Raw genomic sequence first — 17,236 nt, 5'->3', positions numbered from 1 at the left:
AGGAAAGCGGAGAAGAGACACGGCAGGTCAAAGAGGTGTTTTTTTTATTTTTTATAAAAGTTTGTTCCCCACCTCATCACTCTTGCTTTCTTACTCAGAGTCCTTGTCTTCACATCACTGTTCCTGATGCCCTCCATCCTAGCTACTTTTGACTCACAGGAAGGGGTGAAGTACCTGGGCTAGGTATTGAGTGTATTTGTTAAAAAATAGTTTTGGATTAAGATACGTTTTTGGGATGAGGCTAACTTCACATAGTTAGGACATGATTAAAATGGATGAGTAGCTAATGGCTGTAACTTATGGAGCAGCGTAATTTAGACTTCACCCTCTGCATATACCCTAATCTTATGTTACAGCATATAATTCATATATTTAACGTGTTCCTTAAATCATTAACTTGTGTGTTTCACATTTATGCATTATCATATATAAGATTGCTGTGCAAATAGAAATGTAGTGTAGTGGAGTGAATAATTAACCTGCCTTTCCACTTATTGAATGCTCACATTGTAATGATGACCGCTTGTTTTCTTATGGTTAATAACATGATACTGTACTTCCATTTTGATCCTCGAGCTAACTTAGCTAGCTTCTAGGCCTTAGCTGGGTGCTACCGATTTTGAGATTTTTAGAATGCTGCGTATTTCCCTTTTTTGCTGGTGCGTTATCTAGTCCCTCGTTAGTAAGAGGAAGGCTTCTTATTTTGTACTAGGTTGATAGTGAGGCCTGGGCGGAGACAGCTGGCAGTAGAAAGTAAGAGATGATGGTCAAATGAGCCTCCTGTACTGGAAAGATACAACACTCAAGTATGAGCAGATGTGTACCTAATTGTGGGGGAGTGTTAATGTGGGAAGTCTATCAGTTAGTGGCAAATGCTGCCACAGGATTGGTGTGACAATGTGGGAATGAGGTATGGATGTTCTGGGACTTTTGATCGTGCTTTTAATTAGGGTTCCTTAGCAGTTAGGGAGATGACTATTCCTGACTTTGAAGAGAGCAGATCTCTCCACTTTCCTGATTTCCCTGAGTGTGAGGTTTCATGCTGAACACTCTTTCCACTTTCTGAAGTTCAAATGAAGCTGACAACTTCCTCATTTTCTCTTTAAAAAAGCTCCTCTGCACTTTGATTTCTTAATTTAGCTAAAATGAGTTACTCTATGGAACACTCAATCTGGATAATTTGCATTCTCTACATACTGGTTATTTGCATTCTGTACTTTATAATATCTTGATTTAGAGTGTGTGAGCACCTTAACTTCCTGCCTGTATTGATATATTTGATTAATCCTTGATAAGTTTAATAATTGCATGAACTCATAAAACAAAGCTTCATGGTTGCATATCATCCTTTCTGTCATTATTATAGGATTGTACTGATTGATTGGAATTCAAATGACTTCTGAATGCTAGATCTCCCTCAACACTTCAAGTCAACTGTCAAAGGCTCATACGAACAGTGGGGGATTCTGTTTGCTGACTATCCTAAGAGATTGAGGTTTAGTGACCCCTGCTCCATCACGTGTGAGTGCCAACGATGGTCATAGTAACCTTGCACTGTGCTGGTACCCATAGGGAATGGGTCTGGAGGGAAGGAGCCATTTCAAAGAAGGCTGCACTCATTACCTCTCTTGGGACGCCTTCATTGTCAACCCTGTGAGGAAAGCCATGCAATTGTAACATAATAATTTACATATAGCATAGGGCTGATTGACACTGTTGGGACAAAATAAATAAAAAATAATAAGACATCACACACATTTCTGAAAAAGTTCATAGACAATTATATGTCAACAATATCATATGTTTGACAAATTTGGTATTGGTACACACCTTAAACTTCGGCTTATTGCAATATTTTCATTTTGGTTTTCCCAGCATCCCATAGAGCTCTTCTGTAAAGTCAAATCCGTATGGTCAGACTTTGTAACTCTTAGAAAATACAGATGTAACTCAGTAAGCCTTCTTATGTTTAGCTATAACCAGGTAGAGCTTGTGCCTTTAGTCTTGTAAGAGTGTCCTCCTAGGATGCCAAATGGCACGCAGGGGGTAGGTGTCCTTCTTATGAACTGGAATCAAACAATTAGTCCAATTCCTTAAGGCAAACTGCATCTTCAGGCCTGGTACCCAAAAGGTTAAAGGGGCATGATTCACACTTCAGTGTAAGCTGCTCTCTGTGACATTGGGAACCTCTGAAAACCTAGCATTTACTCATGGCCTGGCTGAGAGGCATAGCACAGCCACTGTTGCTTAGCACAACACACTAGGGCTTCATCGTTACCTCCACAAGCAATCCAGACATCTTACTCTCCCCTCTTGGGCTTTGCTGTCCACCATTTGGCACAGCATCTGCTCCTAAGGTTTTCTGAGCCACAGCATAGCAGCTGTATTCCAACTCCACTCTCCCTGTGTTTATCACCAGCAGAACCTCCTCATCCTTAGACAGATTCAGCATTTGTAGTCTCCCAAATGTCTGGTGTGACAGCTGCACTCATTGCCAGACTTTGCTGCAGAAGAAAAGTGAACTAAGTAGTTAACAAGCCTTTCACTACAAAACCCAACCAGCAGTTCTGGAAACAGTCTCAGTGTGGCATGCTTCACCTTGGAATAAGCCTCCTCTCGTTCTCGCTGGAATGGACAGTCTTTTTTCCATGTTCATGACTTCCATGTTCATGACTTTCCTAAGGCAGACTCCCTTCGTGTTTAGCACGCCTATGTACTACAGGACTGCATCGTACAAAGGCTACTTCCGTGACATCACTTGAAGATGAAATGTAGTGAAAAGCATCTCAGCCAAACAGAAGGTCTAATACATCCATTTATTTTAGGAAAAATGCAAAGCTAACATGGGTAGAGTTTTAAGGAAGGAAGTGAGCCCTCAGTAGTATAAAGGGCTAGTTTAGTCAAAATCCAAAGGAGTCTGTAGAAAGTCATCGCCATGGACACATTGATCTTTTGTATCTCATAGTTAGAGATTAAATGAACATAAGTCATAATGGCAGAAGTCCAGATGCCAATGGTTTTAACTCAATTTCGTTATTGGTGACTAATATATTTGATTAAAAGTTAAGAATCGCTGTTAAAGTTTTTTTGCATTAATGCTTGTAATTTCATTTTTAGTAGTGCAGTAAAAATGAAATTAGCATAGATGATTGACTAGGTTGTTTTAAGATTCAGCAATAATTTACAGTGATTTAGCTTTGCAGAAGAGATGAAACTCAGATTAAAGCCTTTCTAACAGTACAACTGACTTCCATCTTGCTTATGACCCCTCCCACAAATATTGCACTGATGCACCCCCGTCAGCGTTTCGATGTGGTCACATTGCATCTTATCCTGACCTTTCCTGCCATTGTAGGAAGAATTAATATCCATTGCCCAAGTCTCTTTAGCACATGATTGTGTAGCAAGCAGATACATTGTGATAATTATTTTAAATTAAATCAAATTGATAAAACTACAGTGAAAATAAACTCAAATCTAAGGTATACAGCAATTCAGAATCTCACTAAAAGATAAAAGAAGTTGAAAGTGTGAAAATGCGACAAAATGTTTAGATTTACATTAGCAAAGCACATGGATGTGTTCTTTCCTTGTTGAGCTCCCTCTAGAATTAGGTTCCAAATAAGAACTATTTGAGAAGTGTGAAAAGCCTAAGGACTTTGGCTTAGGGTTTGAACTGCAGCTCATAGGGCAGGATGGAAGAGAAGTGGAGGCTGTAAGAAAGAGTTTTTGTGTTAAAAATAGCTCGTCTTTGAATATAGCATCAACTCATATTTTGGTAGGTATACAAAAAGAATCCAATGACACTTCTGCACTAATACAAGACAGTTTTTTTTGTGTATAGCATGGATACTGTTGACATTATGCTTTTCTGAAAAGTATTTTTTTCTTTTTACATTTTAGGAAAGTCGAATTTACGCAATTGCCAAATCAGGCATTCGAATGTCTGAAGCCTTAAGTGTGGACTTGATCAAAAGAAGTAAGTGATACATGTATTACTTACATCTTCCCAATCCGGCTCCAGAAAAAACAACAGTACGGAAACCGCCCTCCTCACTGCAACAGATGACTCCCGCACCCTACTGGACAAAGGAGAAACAGCAGCCCTCATCCTCCTCGACCTCTCAGCGGCATTCGACACAGTCTCTCACCGCACCCTAATACGCAGACTCCACAGAGCAGGGATCCAATACAAGACTCTCAACTGGATCCACTCCTTCCTCTCTGGCAGAACGCAGAGGGTCAGACTCCCTCCTTTGCTCTCGGACCCTACACCTACCACCTGCAGAGTCCCCCAGGGGTCCTCCCTCAACCCTACACTCTTCAACGTCTACATGGCTCCGCTCGCCCCCATCCTCAGAACCTACGGACTTAACATTGTGTCATACGCAGACGACACCCAACTCATCCTTTCCCTATCCAACGAACCCAATACCGTCAGACACAATTTTCGAGAAGGTATGGAAGCCGTCGCCAAACGGATGAAAAACAGCTGCCTACAACTAAACACCAACAACACAGAAGTACTCATCATGGGCCCAAACCCCAACGCCTGGAACGACACCTGGTGGTCCCCCGCCCTCGGAAGCCCACCCACCTCCACGGACCACGCACGCAACCTGGGAATCATCCTGGACTCCGAGCTCAAAATGGACCGCCAGATCAACTCCGTCTCATTCTCCTGCTTCCACACCCTCCGCCTCCAACGTAATACCTTCAAATGGATCCCCCTCGAACACAGAAAGACCGTCACTCACGCCATGCTCACCAGCAGACTCGATTACAGCAACGCACTCTACGCCGGAATAAACAAAAACCTCACCCGCAAGCTACAGAACATCCAGAACGCTGCCACAAGACTGGTCCTCGACCTGCCAAGACACTGCCACATCTCCCAGCACCTGAGCACACTCCACTGGCTCTCCATCGAAGCTAGAGTCACCTTCAAGATGCTCACCCACGCCCACAAGGCCCTCCACGACACTGGACCAGCATACCTGAACAGCCAACTCAAATTCCACGCAACCCAGAGGACCCTACGATCAGCCCAGCTCTCCTACGCCGTGGTTCCCCGCACCAGGAAGACCAGATCGGGAGGCCGCTCCTTCTCCTTCCTCGTGGCCCGAGCCTGGAACTCCCTTCTGCTCCACCTCAGACAGACATCACTCCCCATCTTCGCAAGAAACCTCAAAACCTGGCTCTTTGACAGACCTCTGTCTTGATGGACTTGGGCTTACTACTTACTAAAGTCTTTCCTCTTCTGTGTTATACTCACAATTACAATTACAACAGAGTGGTTTTTAGGTCTTCTGTGACAGCCTGTCTGTCTGCATGACCTGTTATTACCAATTCTTTATTTCAGTATGGAGTGGAATTTGGCTTCCCCTAGGAGAGTATTTCTCTCTCACCTCATGCTATTAGCTGACTGATGCATTATTCTGCCTCCTATAAGTGTTTGTGTTGCAGTGCGTAATGGACTATTTTACATCTCAAAAGTAAACAGAACCATCACATTACATTCTTAATCCCATAAATGCGTTGCCTAAAGAAAGCAATTGTTTTTTTTCCTTCACTACAGCAAGCTTTTTTATTATTTTAGTCAGGCCTCATAATGGAAGCCAGACCTACTGGCTTTGCGAGAGTTTCTTACCATTGCATTCTCTTTGTATTCTGTGCTCCTCCAACACGTTCCCTTCCAGTGGAGAGATTCAGGGTAGCCTGCTGCCTTTTCAGAAGAGATCTCATTCAAGCCACGACAGGTTTAAATTGTTTTAAACCTCTACACTAGGGGTAGCTTCTTCTAGCATTTTGTAACGCTGTTTCGAATGAATAAGTGATAGCACGGCAAAGTGAAATCGATGATTTAACATATCTTTAATCCGAGCTTCTGACCCACAACTGTGTTCTCCGAGATCAGCTCGAATGACCATCCTAGAATTGCCTGATACTGGAGGACGCTCTAGAACATAACATAGAGACATTCCATAACAGGTGAAATTCAACAAGTAATACACTGTATAAGGTTTAACAATTAAAACAACAGTGACACATAAATACTAGAAGACGCAATATGTGAAATACTGCATACAACACCACCTTCCCCTTTATGAAACAAAAGTAGAATAGTGTGCGTGTTTAGAAAGTAACATAATCCATAAATATATTTAGTTGGTAAAACGGTAGTGTGGACATCTTTTTTAGATGGAGCCAGATTATATTCCTAAATAGTAAGTTTACCAATGCTGTTGTGAGACTTACTACTGGGCTACTGTTCTTGACTGCAACATCACTCCCAGTAATCCAATAATAACTACTGTTTAGTTCTGAGCAACCGTTCTTTAACATACATTGAGATGGCTCTAATGTCACACGGACCACTGCATTAATATTCAACCATCCTCCCTTTCCAAAACAACTGCGCAATTGGTCACCTTAACCACTTTAAGAGGAACAGATTATTTAGACTCCCCGTGAATTCATAGTTTTTTTAAAAATAATACCCCAGTCAGCAGGCCTCAAATTCACATTTGTAACATTCTTAATGGCATCAAATTTGTTTTTTTTAACTCTCTTGTTTTTCTTGGACTGTTTTAGAATTCACACTTAAAAAACATTCATCTACGCACTCTTTGTTTCAAGCAGCTTTCAATCTAGATACAGGCTCTCTATTTCTTAATAACAAAAAGGTGGGACAGATGTATTGTTATGTGGTGTTGTACTATAACTCCTAACTTTCTCGTGTATATATGATAAAACACATTGGGCCAGATGTATGACCAGTTTTTGCATGCGCAAACACGTTTGCGACCTGTTTGCGCATGCAAAAACCTACATGGCCAATGTACTAACATGATTTTGCGAGTCGCAAAAAATTGTGACTCGTAAAATAGTGTTTTGCGACTCGCTATTAGGAAGGGGCGTTCCCTTCCTAATAGCGACTCACAAGCCATGTATGAATGTTTTGCGACCGCAATTGCAGTCGTAAAACACTCGCAATTTACCGCCCTCTTCAAGAGGGTGGTAATGGATTCCCAAATGGGAAGGGGTCCCCAGGGGACCCCTTCCCCATTGTGACTGGCTCTAAAAATATTTTTTATGGCCAGGCAGTGGTCCCAGGGACCACTACCTGCATTTAAAAAATGAAACAAAATGTTTCATATTTTTTTTAAATGCATCCTGTTTACCTTTAAGGAAAATGGGCTGTATTTAAAAAAAACCTGCTTTATCAATAATCAGTCCCAGACATTGAGGTCTGCTGAGCCCAGCAGGCCACCATCCCTGGGTGGGCCAACTATTCCCTGTGGAGTCGTAAATTGTGAGTGGCTCATTTTGCGACCCCATTGGGAATCGCAATCAGTGTCTCTGACATTGTGGTACATTGTAAATTGCGACTCGCAATTGAGCACAAATTGCGACTCGCAATTTACACTGGTCGTACATCTGGTGCATAATCTGTTGGATATGACAGTTTGAATACCTTCTTTAATCATGCCACTAGCTCATTCCACTAAATCATTTGAGGATGGGCTATAGAATGCCACTTTCAGATGCTTCACACCATGTCCCCTCATAAAATCCAACATCTCTAGGGGTAAAGTTTGTGCCATTGTCTGTAACAATTAATTTATGCGCTTCTTGTTTGAAAATATTCTCTCCAAAAATTAATGGACACAAGCTGTGTCAGCTATCTTAACAAAACAGGAATGCAACCACTTTTAATAAAACTTTACTGCTACATTAAAATATTTTAAATACCTGCAAAGTAGATTATATGAGCCAGCAAAATCTAAACCAAGATTTCCCCATAGACCATCTGGCCAAGGAACTGGATGCAAAGGTTTCTCTACAGTTCTCCGACAATTGTCTGGTAAAAGAGACCCTTTACAACTATCAACACATTTTTTAGCTTGACCATCTAAACCTGACAACCAATAATATTGCTCAATCTTGCGAATGGTGGCTGAAATATCCACATGCAACTCATGTACTGCTTCAATTACTTTGTGACATAATTTCTTGGGTGGAACAAATACATTCTGGGAAAGGATCCTATAATCAACTAATATAAGTTCTCAATACAGAACTCAAAGTCTGTCCCATGGCCATCCTTTACTATTATATATTCCTTGATTTGCCTCACAGTAGTAGCCTCCTTGTAAATCTCATACCAGGCATCAATTACAGCACAACACATTCATCATCATCATCAATGTGTTTAACACTTATATTGTTATTGAAACTGTGTCATAGGGCCAAAAAATATGCATATTTTTTAAAAATTTTGCATTTTTTTCTTTGAGCTGGACAAGACACACTAATCTCTATGTGAAATTTAGAACCACATCTAAAACTGTTTTCTACTAATCTTTTTCCTAGATTCCTACTGGCTTTTTTCTTTATGAGTTACCACACAAACATCCTCTTCAGACACTTTACTCACATTAGACAGATGTTAAGTTCCTTACAATTTTTTGTGAACAGTTTTGTAGAAAGCATGGAACGCTTGATGTTTTTTTGCAATGTCTTTGACCTCATTCAAAGATGGATTTTTGCAGCTCAGTAATTTTTTCTGGATCTTCCTTAAATAACAGCTAAACACAAATTGGTCATGTGGGTAAGTACCTAAACGGCTTCCAAAATCAGAGGTTGCAGCTAAGATTTTCATAACTGCTAAAACTGTTGCAGGAGATTCTACCTATCATAAACTTGCTGTTAAGCTTCATGCAAATGATTGACTAGTGAAGTTGTGCACTATACTGCATGAAACATACAGGTGTCTATCACGAGGAAGTAATTCTGGGCAGGCAGTGGTCCCAGGGTCCACTACCTGCATTTAAAAAATGAAACAAAATGTTTCATATTTTTTTTAAATGCATCCTGTTTACCTTTAAGGAAAACGGGCTGCATTTAAAAAGAACCTGCTTTATCAATAAGCAGTCCCAGACATTGAGGTCTGCTGAGCCCAGCAGGCCACCATCCCTGGGTGGGCCAACTATTCCCTGTGGGGTCGTAAATTGCGAGTGGCTCATTAATATTCATGAGCCTCGCATTTTGCGACCCCATTGGGAATCGCAATCAGTGTCTCTGACATTGTGGTACATTGGAAATTGCGACTCGCAATCGAGCACAAATTGTGACTCGCAATTTACACTGGTCGTAAATCTGGTGCATAATCTGTTGGATATGACAGTTTGAATACCTTCTTTAATCATGCCACTAGCTCATTCCACTAAATCATTTGAGGATGGGCTATAGAATGCCACTTTCAGATGCTTCACACCATGTCCCCTCATAAAATCCAACATCTCTAGGGGTAAAGTCTGTGCCATTGTCTGTAACAATTAATTAATGCGCTTCTTGTTTGAAAATATTCTCTCCAAAAATTAATGGACACAAGCTGTGTCAGCTATCTTAACAAAACAGGAATGCAACCACTTTTAATAAAACTTTACTGCTACATTAAAATATTTTAAATACCTGCAAAGTAGATTATATGAGCCAGCAAAATCTAAACCAAGATTTCCCCATAGACCATCTGGCCAAGGAACTGGATGCAAAGGTTTCTCTACAGTTCTCCGACAATTGTCTGGTAAAAGAGACCCTTTACAACTATCAACACATTTTTTTAGCTTGACCATCTAAACCTGACAACCAATAATATTGCTCAATCTTGCGAATGGTGGCTGAAATATCCACATGCAACTCATGTACTGCTTCAATTACTTTGTGACATAATTTCTTAGGTGAAACAAATACATTCTGGGAAAGGATCTATAATCAACTAATATAAGTTCTCAATACAGAACTCAAAGTCTGTCCCATGGCCATCCTTTACTATTATATATTCCTTGATTTGCCTCACAGTAGTATCCTCCTTGTAAATCTCATACCAGGCATCAATTACAGCACAACACATTCATCATCATCATCAATGTGTTTAACACTTATATTGTTATTGAAACTGTGTCATAGGGCCAAAAAATATGCATATTTTTTTTTAAATTTTGCATTTTTTTCTTTGAGCTGGACAAGACACACTAATCTCTATGTGAAATTTAGAACCACATCTAAAACTGTTTTCTACTAATCTTTTTCCTAGATTCCTACTGGCTTTTTTCTTTATGAGTTACCACACAAACATCCTCTTCAGACACTTTACTCACATTACACAGAGGTTAAGTCCCTTACAATTTTTTGTGAACAGTTTTGTAGAAAGCATGGAACGCTTGATGTTTTTTTGCAATGTCTTTGACCTCATTCAAAGATGGATTTATGCAGCTCAGTAATTTTTTCCGGATCTTCCTTAAATAACAGCTAAACACAAATTGGTCATGTGGGTAAGTACCTAAACGGCTTCCAAAATCAGAGGTTGCAGCTAAGATTTTCATAACTGCTAAAACTGTTGCAGGAGATTCTACCTATCATAAACTTGCTGTTAAGCTTCATGCAAATGATTGACTAGTGAAGTTGTGCACCATACTGCATGAAACATACAGGTGTCTATCACGAGGAAGTAATTCTCAAACATCTTTAACTATTTTTTCCAGGACATAGGTTTTTTCCTGGGTATTGTAAAAAGGATGGTGGTTGTATTATATTATTGCTCTAGAAATGGTCTAGATTGCAATCAATGTATATATTAAGTTTATCTATCTGTCTACCTGTCTATCTGTCTATTAATAGATAGATAGAAAGATAGATAGATACATGCATACATACACCAAGGTATAGTGGTCTCAATTTGCAATTGGAGACAAAAGTAAAGCTTAATCGGATGAAGATATAAATATTGCTTTGCGAAAGTCACAATAAGCACCAAAAATACAGCCAGAGTTGAGGTGGTTAAAGATATAAATATTGCTGTCTTCAAACCTTAATTAATTTCAACACAGTCTCATAAATCAAAGGCTGCAGCTTCGGTCTCTATGATTTGTTCTCATTTCAACACATCAACATGGCTACCACGCTCAATTAAACACGTGGTGCAACGTCATAGAAGCGTTTACACGCTGAAGCGTCCATACATGCAATAGATACACACAGAACTGTGAGTAGAGCAGATCCACATTCTCTTGTAGTGAGATAATGTTGAAAGACAAAGCCCAACAGTAAGTGTAAAATTGACTCCAAATATAGTCTGGACCCTTATACCTAGGCCTTTACCTTTCTGTACCCTTGTACTTGTCCTACGTCCACTTGAGGCTTCGTCAGTACATCCATTCAAAATGGTTCACACAACTTGTACACTGTAACTTCAATTCGCCGCCTGTACGCCATCTCCTTAGTTCTTTCATTGTTCTGTTGGTGGACCAAAACACATTTCATATGTGTCACCAATATGTTGAGTGCTCTGTCGAACAAATAAGTGATCACAGAAAGAGGTGGAGTTGATTGTTCAACATTACCCACAACTGCATTTTCTGAGCGGTGATATTGAATGGCTAACCTGAACATCATCATCATTCGATAACGCCCTATGACACGACATAATATGTTAAACAGAGCAAGTATATAAAAGATATTTAACAATTTAAACAATGGTAACACATAAATATTAAAAGAACACAATATATGAAATAATACATATAACAGCGTCCAGTACAACCAATTGGGAAGTAGCGAGGTGCTGCTGTTGAACTTCTCTACCTGTAACCACACCACCAATTGGAAATTACAGTGCTGTTGATTATTGGGTAGCTTCAGCGCCCCTCCACCCCTTTCTAATGTTAGGGCACTATTCATATCTTCATTGTTTTATTTTATGAGACTTTAATATGTGGTTAAACATCGCAAATCACTGTGACACCATCTTATTACACAAATGATGAGCATTTATAATCTGAACATTACCGTATTATCCTGTAGTGCATTCCTTGACTGCATATGTCAGTAGAAATCACACAATCAATTCAGTGGTCACCTACCTTCTGACTTGGTCTTAAGACTTTTTCCACCACTCTCCCCATGTCTAATTCCATTAGGTCAGCTTCTAATATGACTTCAGCCTCAGGATAAACCAAAAAAACTGATCTCTTTAGATCTTCATGAAGTTTCATTTGCAGCTGATCTGTAACTGCAGTTTTTTTTCTTGTGAGTATTACGTTACATAAGATGAAAGCTATTTCGAGGTATACCTCACCAGTTTAGAATGCTAAGGTAAGGTCCAGGTAATTAGGTCTAGGATAAAGAACATGGACAAGTAGGTCACAACTTGATCAGGGGCGATTCAGCGGAGGAGCTTCACCCCACTGCTCTCGGAGCAGTGAAAAAATGAAAAATAAAATAAAACATTGTTATCATTTTATTTTTCTTTGCTACTGGGCTAAGTTAGGGCAGGGCTGGGTCACAGGGGAAGGAGTGGTGGACACACTCTAAGAGCACATGACGGTTTGGTCAGCTGTCTGGAGCCGGCCAAACAGCCATGCACACTTGGCATGTTTCCCACCTGGCTGTAATGCACAGCCTGGTGGGGAACGTGCACAGGCTCCCACTGCCTGTCTGAGCGCTGAACCATGGTGCTCAGACCAATCACAACGCTGCATTGCATCCTTTTGATTTTCTTAGGGGAGCCTTTATCCTTCCGTTCCGGCACTCGTTGGAAGGGAAGCGGAGAAGAGACGTGGCAGGCCAAAGAGGTGTTTTTTTTATTTTATATAAAAGTTTGATCCCCACCTCACCACTCTTGCTCCCTGCCAGCCGTCACTGACCTGGATTACTTGTTGTTAATCTTTCTTACTCAGAGTCCTTGTCTTCACATCACTGTTCCAGATGCCCTCCATCCTAGCTAGTTTTGACTCACAGGAAGGGGTGAAGTACCTGGGCTAGGTATTGAGTGTATTTGTTAAAAAATAGTTTTGGATTAAGATACATTTTTGGGATGAGGCTAACTTCACATAGTTAGGACATGATTAAAATGGATGAGTAGCTAATGGCTGTAACTTGTGGAGCAGCGTAATTTAGACTTCACCCTCTGCATATACCCTAATCTTATGTTACAGCATATAATTCATATATTTAACGTGTTCCTTAAATCATTAACTTGTGTGTTTCACATTTATGCATTATCATATATAAGATTGCTGTGCACACCCATCTGCCTTTCCACTTATTGAATGCTCACATTGTAAGGATGAACGCTTGTTTTCATATGGTTAATAACATGGTACTGTACTTCCATTTGGATCTTCAAGCTAACTTAGCTAGCTTCTAGGCCTTAGCTGGGTGCTAAATATTTTGAGATTTTTAGAATGCTGCGTATTTCCTTTTTCGCTGGTGTGTTGTCTAGTCCCTCGTTGGCAAGAGGAAGGCTCCCTATTTTGTACTAGATTGATAGTGAGGCCTGGGCGGAGACAGCTGGCAGTAGAAACTAAGAGATGATGGTGAAATGAGCCTCCTGTACTGGAAAGATACAACACTCAAGTATGAGCAGATGTGTACCTAATTGTGGGGGAGTGTTAATGTGGGAAGTCTATCAGTTAGTGGTAAATGCTGCCACAGGATTGGTGTGAAAATGTGGGAATGAGATATGGATGTTCTGGAACTTTTGATCGTGCTTTTATTTACGGTTCCTTAGCAGTTAGGGAGAGGACTATTCCTGACTTTGAAGAGAGCAGATCTCTCCACTTTCCTGATTTCCCTGAGTGTGAGGCTTCATGCTGAACACTCTTTCCACTTTCTGAAGTTCAAATGAAGCTGACAACTTCCTCATTTTCTCTTTAAAAAAGCTCCTCTGCACTTTGATTTCTTAATTTAGCTAAAATGAGTTACTCTATGGAACACTCAATCTGGATAATTTGCATTCTCTACATACTGGTTATTTGCATTCTGTACTTTATAATATCTTGATTTGTGTGAGCACCTTAACTTCCTGCCTGTATTGATATATTTGATTAATCCTTGATAAATGTAATAATTGCATGAACTCATAAAACAAAGCTTCATGGTTGCATATCATCCTTTCTGTCATTATTATAGGATTGTACTGATTGATTGGAATTCAAATGACTTCTGAATGCTAGATCTCCCTCAACACTTCAAGTCAACTGTCAAAGGTCCATACGACCAGTGGGGGATTCTGTTTGCTGACTATCCTAAGAGATTGAGGTATCCTAAGAGATTGAGGTTTAGTGACCCCTGCTCCATCACGTGTGAGTGCCAACGATGGTCATAGTAACCTTGCCCTGTGCTGGTACCCATAGGGAATGGGTCTGGAGGGAAGGAGCCATTTCAAAGAAGGCTGCACTCATTACCTCTCTTGGGACGCCTTCATTGTCAACCCTGTGAGGAAAGCCATGCAATTGTAACATAATAATTTACATATAGCATAGGGCTGATTGACACTAACCCTGTTGGGACAAAATAAATACAAAATAATAAGACATCACACACATTTCTGAAAAAGTTCATAGACAATTATATGTCAACAATATCATATGTTTGACAAATTTGGTATTGGTACTCCCCTTAAACTTCAGCTTATTGCAATATTTTTATTTTGGTTTTCCCAGCATCCCATAGAGCTCTTCTGTAAAGTCAAATCCGTATGGTCAGACTTTATAACTCTTAGAAAATACAGATGTAACTCAGTAAGCCTTCTTATGTTTAGCTATAACCAGATAGATCTTGTGCATTTAGTCTTGTAAGATTGTCCTCCTAGGATTCCAAATGGCACGCAGGGGGTAGGTGTCCTTCTTATGAACTGGAATCAAACAATTAGTCCAATCCCTTAAGGCAAACAGCATCTTCAGGCCTGGTACCCAAACGGTTAAAGGGGCAAGATTCACACTTCAGTGTAAGCTTCTCTCTGTGACATTGGGAACCTCTGAAAAACTAGCATTTACTCATGGCCTGGCTGAGGGGCATAGCACAGCCACTGTTGCTTAGCACAACACACTAGGGCTTCATCGTTACCTCCACAAGCAATCCAGACATCTTACTCTCCCCTCTTGGGCTTTGCTGTCCACCATTTGGCACAGCATCTGCTCCTAAGGTTTTCTGAGCCACAGCATAGCAGCTGTATTCCAACTCCACTCTCCCTGTGTTTATCACCAGCAGAACCTCCCCATCCTTAGACAGATTCAGCATTTGTAGTCTCCCAAATGTCTGGTGTGACAGCTGCACTCATCGCCAGACTTTGCTGCAGAAGAAAAGTGAACTAAGTAGTTACCAAACCTTTCACTACAAAACCCAACCAGCAGTTCTGGAAACAGTCTCAGTGTGGCATGCTTCACCTAGGAATAAGCCTCCTCTGGTTCTCGCTGGAATGGACAGTCTTTTTTCCATGTTCATGACTTTCCTAAGCCAGACTCCCTTCGTGTTTAGCACGCCTATGTACTACAGGACTGCATCGTACAAAGGCTACTTCCGTGACATCACTTGAAGATGAAATGTAGTGAAAAGCATCTCAGCCAAACAGAAGGTCTAATACATCCATTTATTTTAGGAAAAATGCAAAGCTAACATGGGTAGAGTTTTAAGGAAGCAAGTGAGCCCTCAGTAGTATAATGGGCTAGTTTAGTCAAAATCCAAAGGAGTCTGTAGAAAGTCATCGCCATGGACACATTTATGTTTTGTATCTCATAGTCAGAGATTAAATGAACATAAGTCATAATGGCAGAAGTCCAGATGCCAATGGTTTTAACTCAATTTCTTTATTGCTGACTAATATATTTGATTAAAAGTTAAGAACCGCTGTTAAAGTTTTTTTGCATTAATGCTTGTAATTTCATTTTTAGTAGTGCAGTAAAAATGAAATTAGCATAGATGATTGACTAGGTTGTTTTAAGATTCAGCAATAATTTACAGTGATTTAGCTTTGCAGCAGGGATGAAACTCAGATTAAAACCTTTCTAACAGTACAACTGACTTCCATCTTGCTTATGACCCCTCCCACAAATATTGCACTGATGCACCCCCGTCAGCATTTCGATGTGGTCACATTGCATCTTATCCTGACCTTTCCTGCCATTGTAGAAAGAATTAATATCCATTGCCCAAGTCTCTTTAGCACATGATTGTGTAGCAAGCACATATATTGTGAAAATTATTTTAAATCAAATTGATAAAACTACAGTGAAAATAAACTCAAATCTAAGATATACAGCAATTCAGAATCTCACTAAAAGATAAAAGAAGTTGAAAGTGAAAAAATGCGACAAAATGTTTAGATTTACATTAGCAAAGCACATGGATGTGTTCTTTCCTTGTTGAGCTCCCTCTAGAATTATGTTCCAAATAAGAACTATTTGAGAAGTGTGAAAAGCCTAAGGACTTTGGCTTAGGGTCTGAACTGCAGCTCATAGGGCAGGATGGAAGAGAAGTGGAGGCTGTAAGAAAGAGTTTTTGTGTTAAAAATAGCTCGTCTTTGAATATGGCATCAACTCATATTTTGGTAGGTATACAAAAAGAATCCAATGACACTTCTGCACTAATACAAGACAGTTTTTTTTGTGTATAGCATGGATACTGTTGACATTATGCTTTTCTGAAAAGTATTTTTTTCTTTTTACATTTTAGGAAAGTCGAATTTACGCAATTGCCAAATCAGGCATTCGAATGTCTGAAGCCTTAAGTGTGGACTTGATCAAAAGAAGTAAGTGATACATGATTCTGCATTGTGGCAACAATAAATTGCAAGTTTTAGTTCAAACGCTATCAGTCATTCGCAATGCAACTAGGCATGGCCGGACCAGGCGTTCCTTGAAAAATGTAAGTATCACACCCAATATGCATATGTTCAGATCCGCTGCTTCCAGCAACTTCTCGTCCTCCTCGTACTTTGAGGTGTAGAAAGATGGCAGATATGTCCCTGTGCTGATGGCTACTCTTTGTAAGTATTTATAAAGATTTACCACATCAATAACCACCTGAAGCCGTATTATTGTGCGTCCCCTCCTGTAATACTGATAGCGCTGACGCACATAATGTGCAAGCGCTATCTTCAGAGAGCGTTCCCTCATTTGATGGAGGCGTGGCCCAAGGCAAATGAGGTGATCCCTTTGCCTTCACCGTAAAATAGATGCGGGTCCCAGAGGCAAAGAAGCTGTCAGGAGGTGCACTGACAGTGCACCCCCTGATGGCAGCCCTCTGGAGGGGGTGAAGGGGGTCCCATGGAACTCCCAGACATTCCCTTGCAGGCGGGTGCAGTCCTTCACTGCACCCACCTGCCAGGGGCGTAACACAGGCCCCCGCAGTACCCGCGATGCGGGGGCCCCCCAGCTCCAGGGGGCCCCCTCAG

At 40.5% G+C, this 17,236-nt stretch overlaps 1 protein-coding gene across 2 annotated transcripts in view; it reads left to right on the top strand.

Moving 5' to 3' along the window:
- PLEKHH2 (pleckstrin homology, MyTH4 and FERM domain containing H2) overlaps positions 1–17,236 on the top strand; it is a 626,603-nt gene that overhangs the window by 310,715 nt on the left and 298,652 nt on the right. The window contains exon 8 of one of the 2 annotated variants that reach the window (XM_085612785.1): positions 16,516–16,591. In XM_085612785.1, the coding sequence (XP_085468911.1) occupies positions 16,516–16,591 (76 nt within the window). Of the gene's footprint in view, positions 1–3,903; positions 3,980–16,515; positions 16,592–17,236 lie in introns of both variants that reach the window. The other variant, XM_085612786.1, reaches the window with a different exon arrangement.

The sequence above is a fragment of the Triturus cristatus genome, chromosome 6 (genome assembly GCF_964204655.1).
Source record: "Triturus cristatus chromosome 6, aTriCri1.1, whole genome shotgun sequence".
Lineage (NCBI taxonomy): Eukaryota > Metazoa > Chordata > Amphibia > Caudata > Salamandridae > Triturus > Triturus cristatus.
This window is presented reverse-complemented; position numbering and strand designations above follow the sequence as displayed.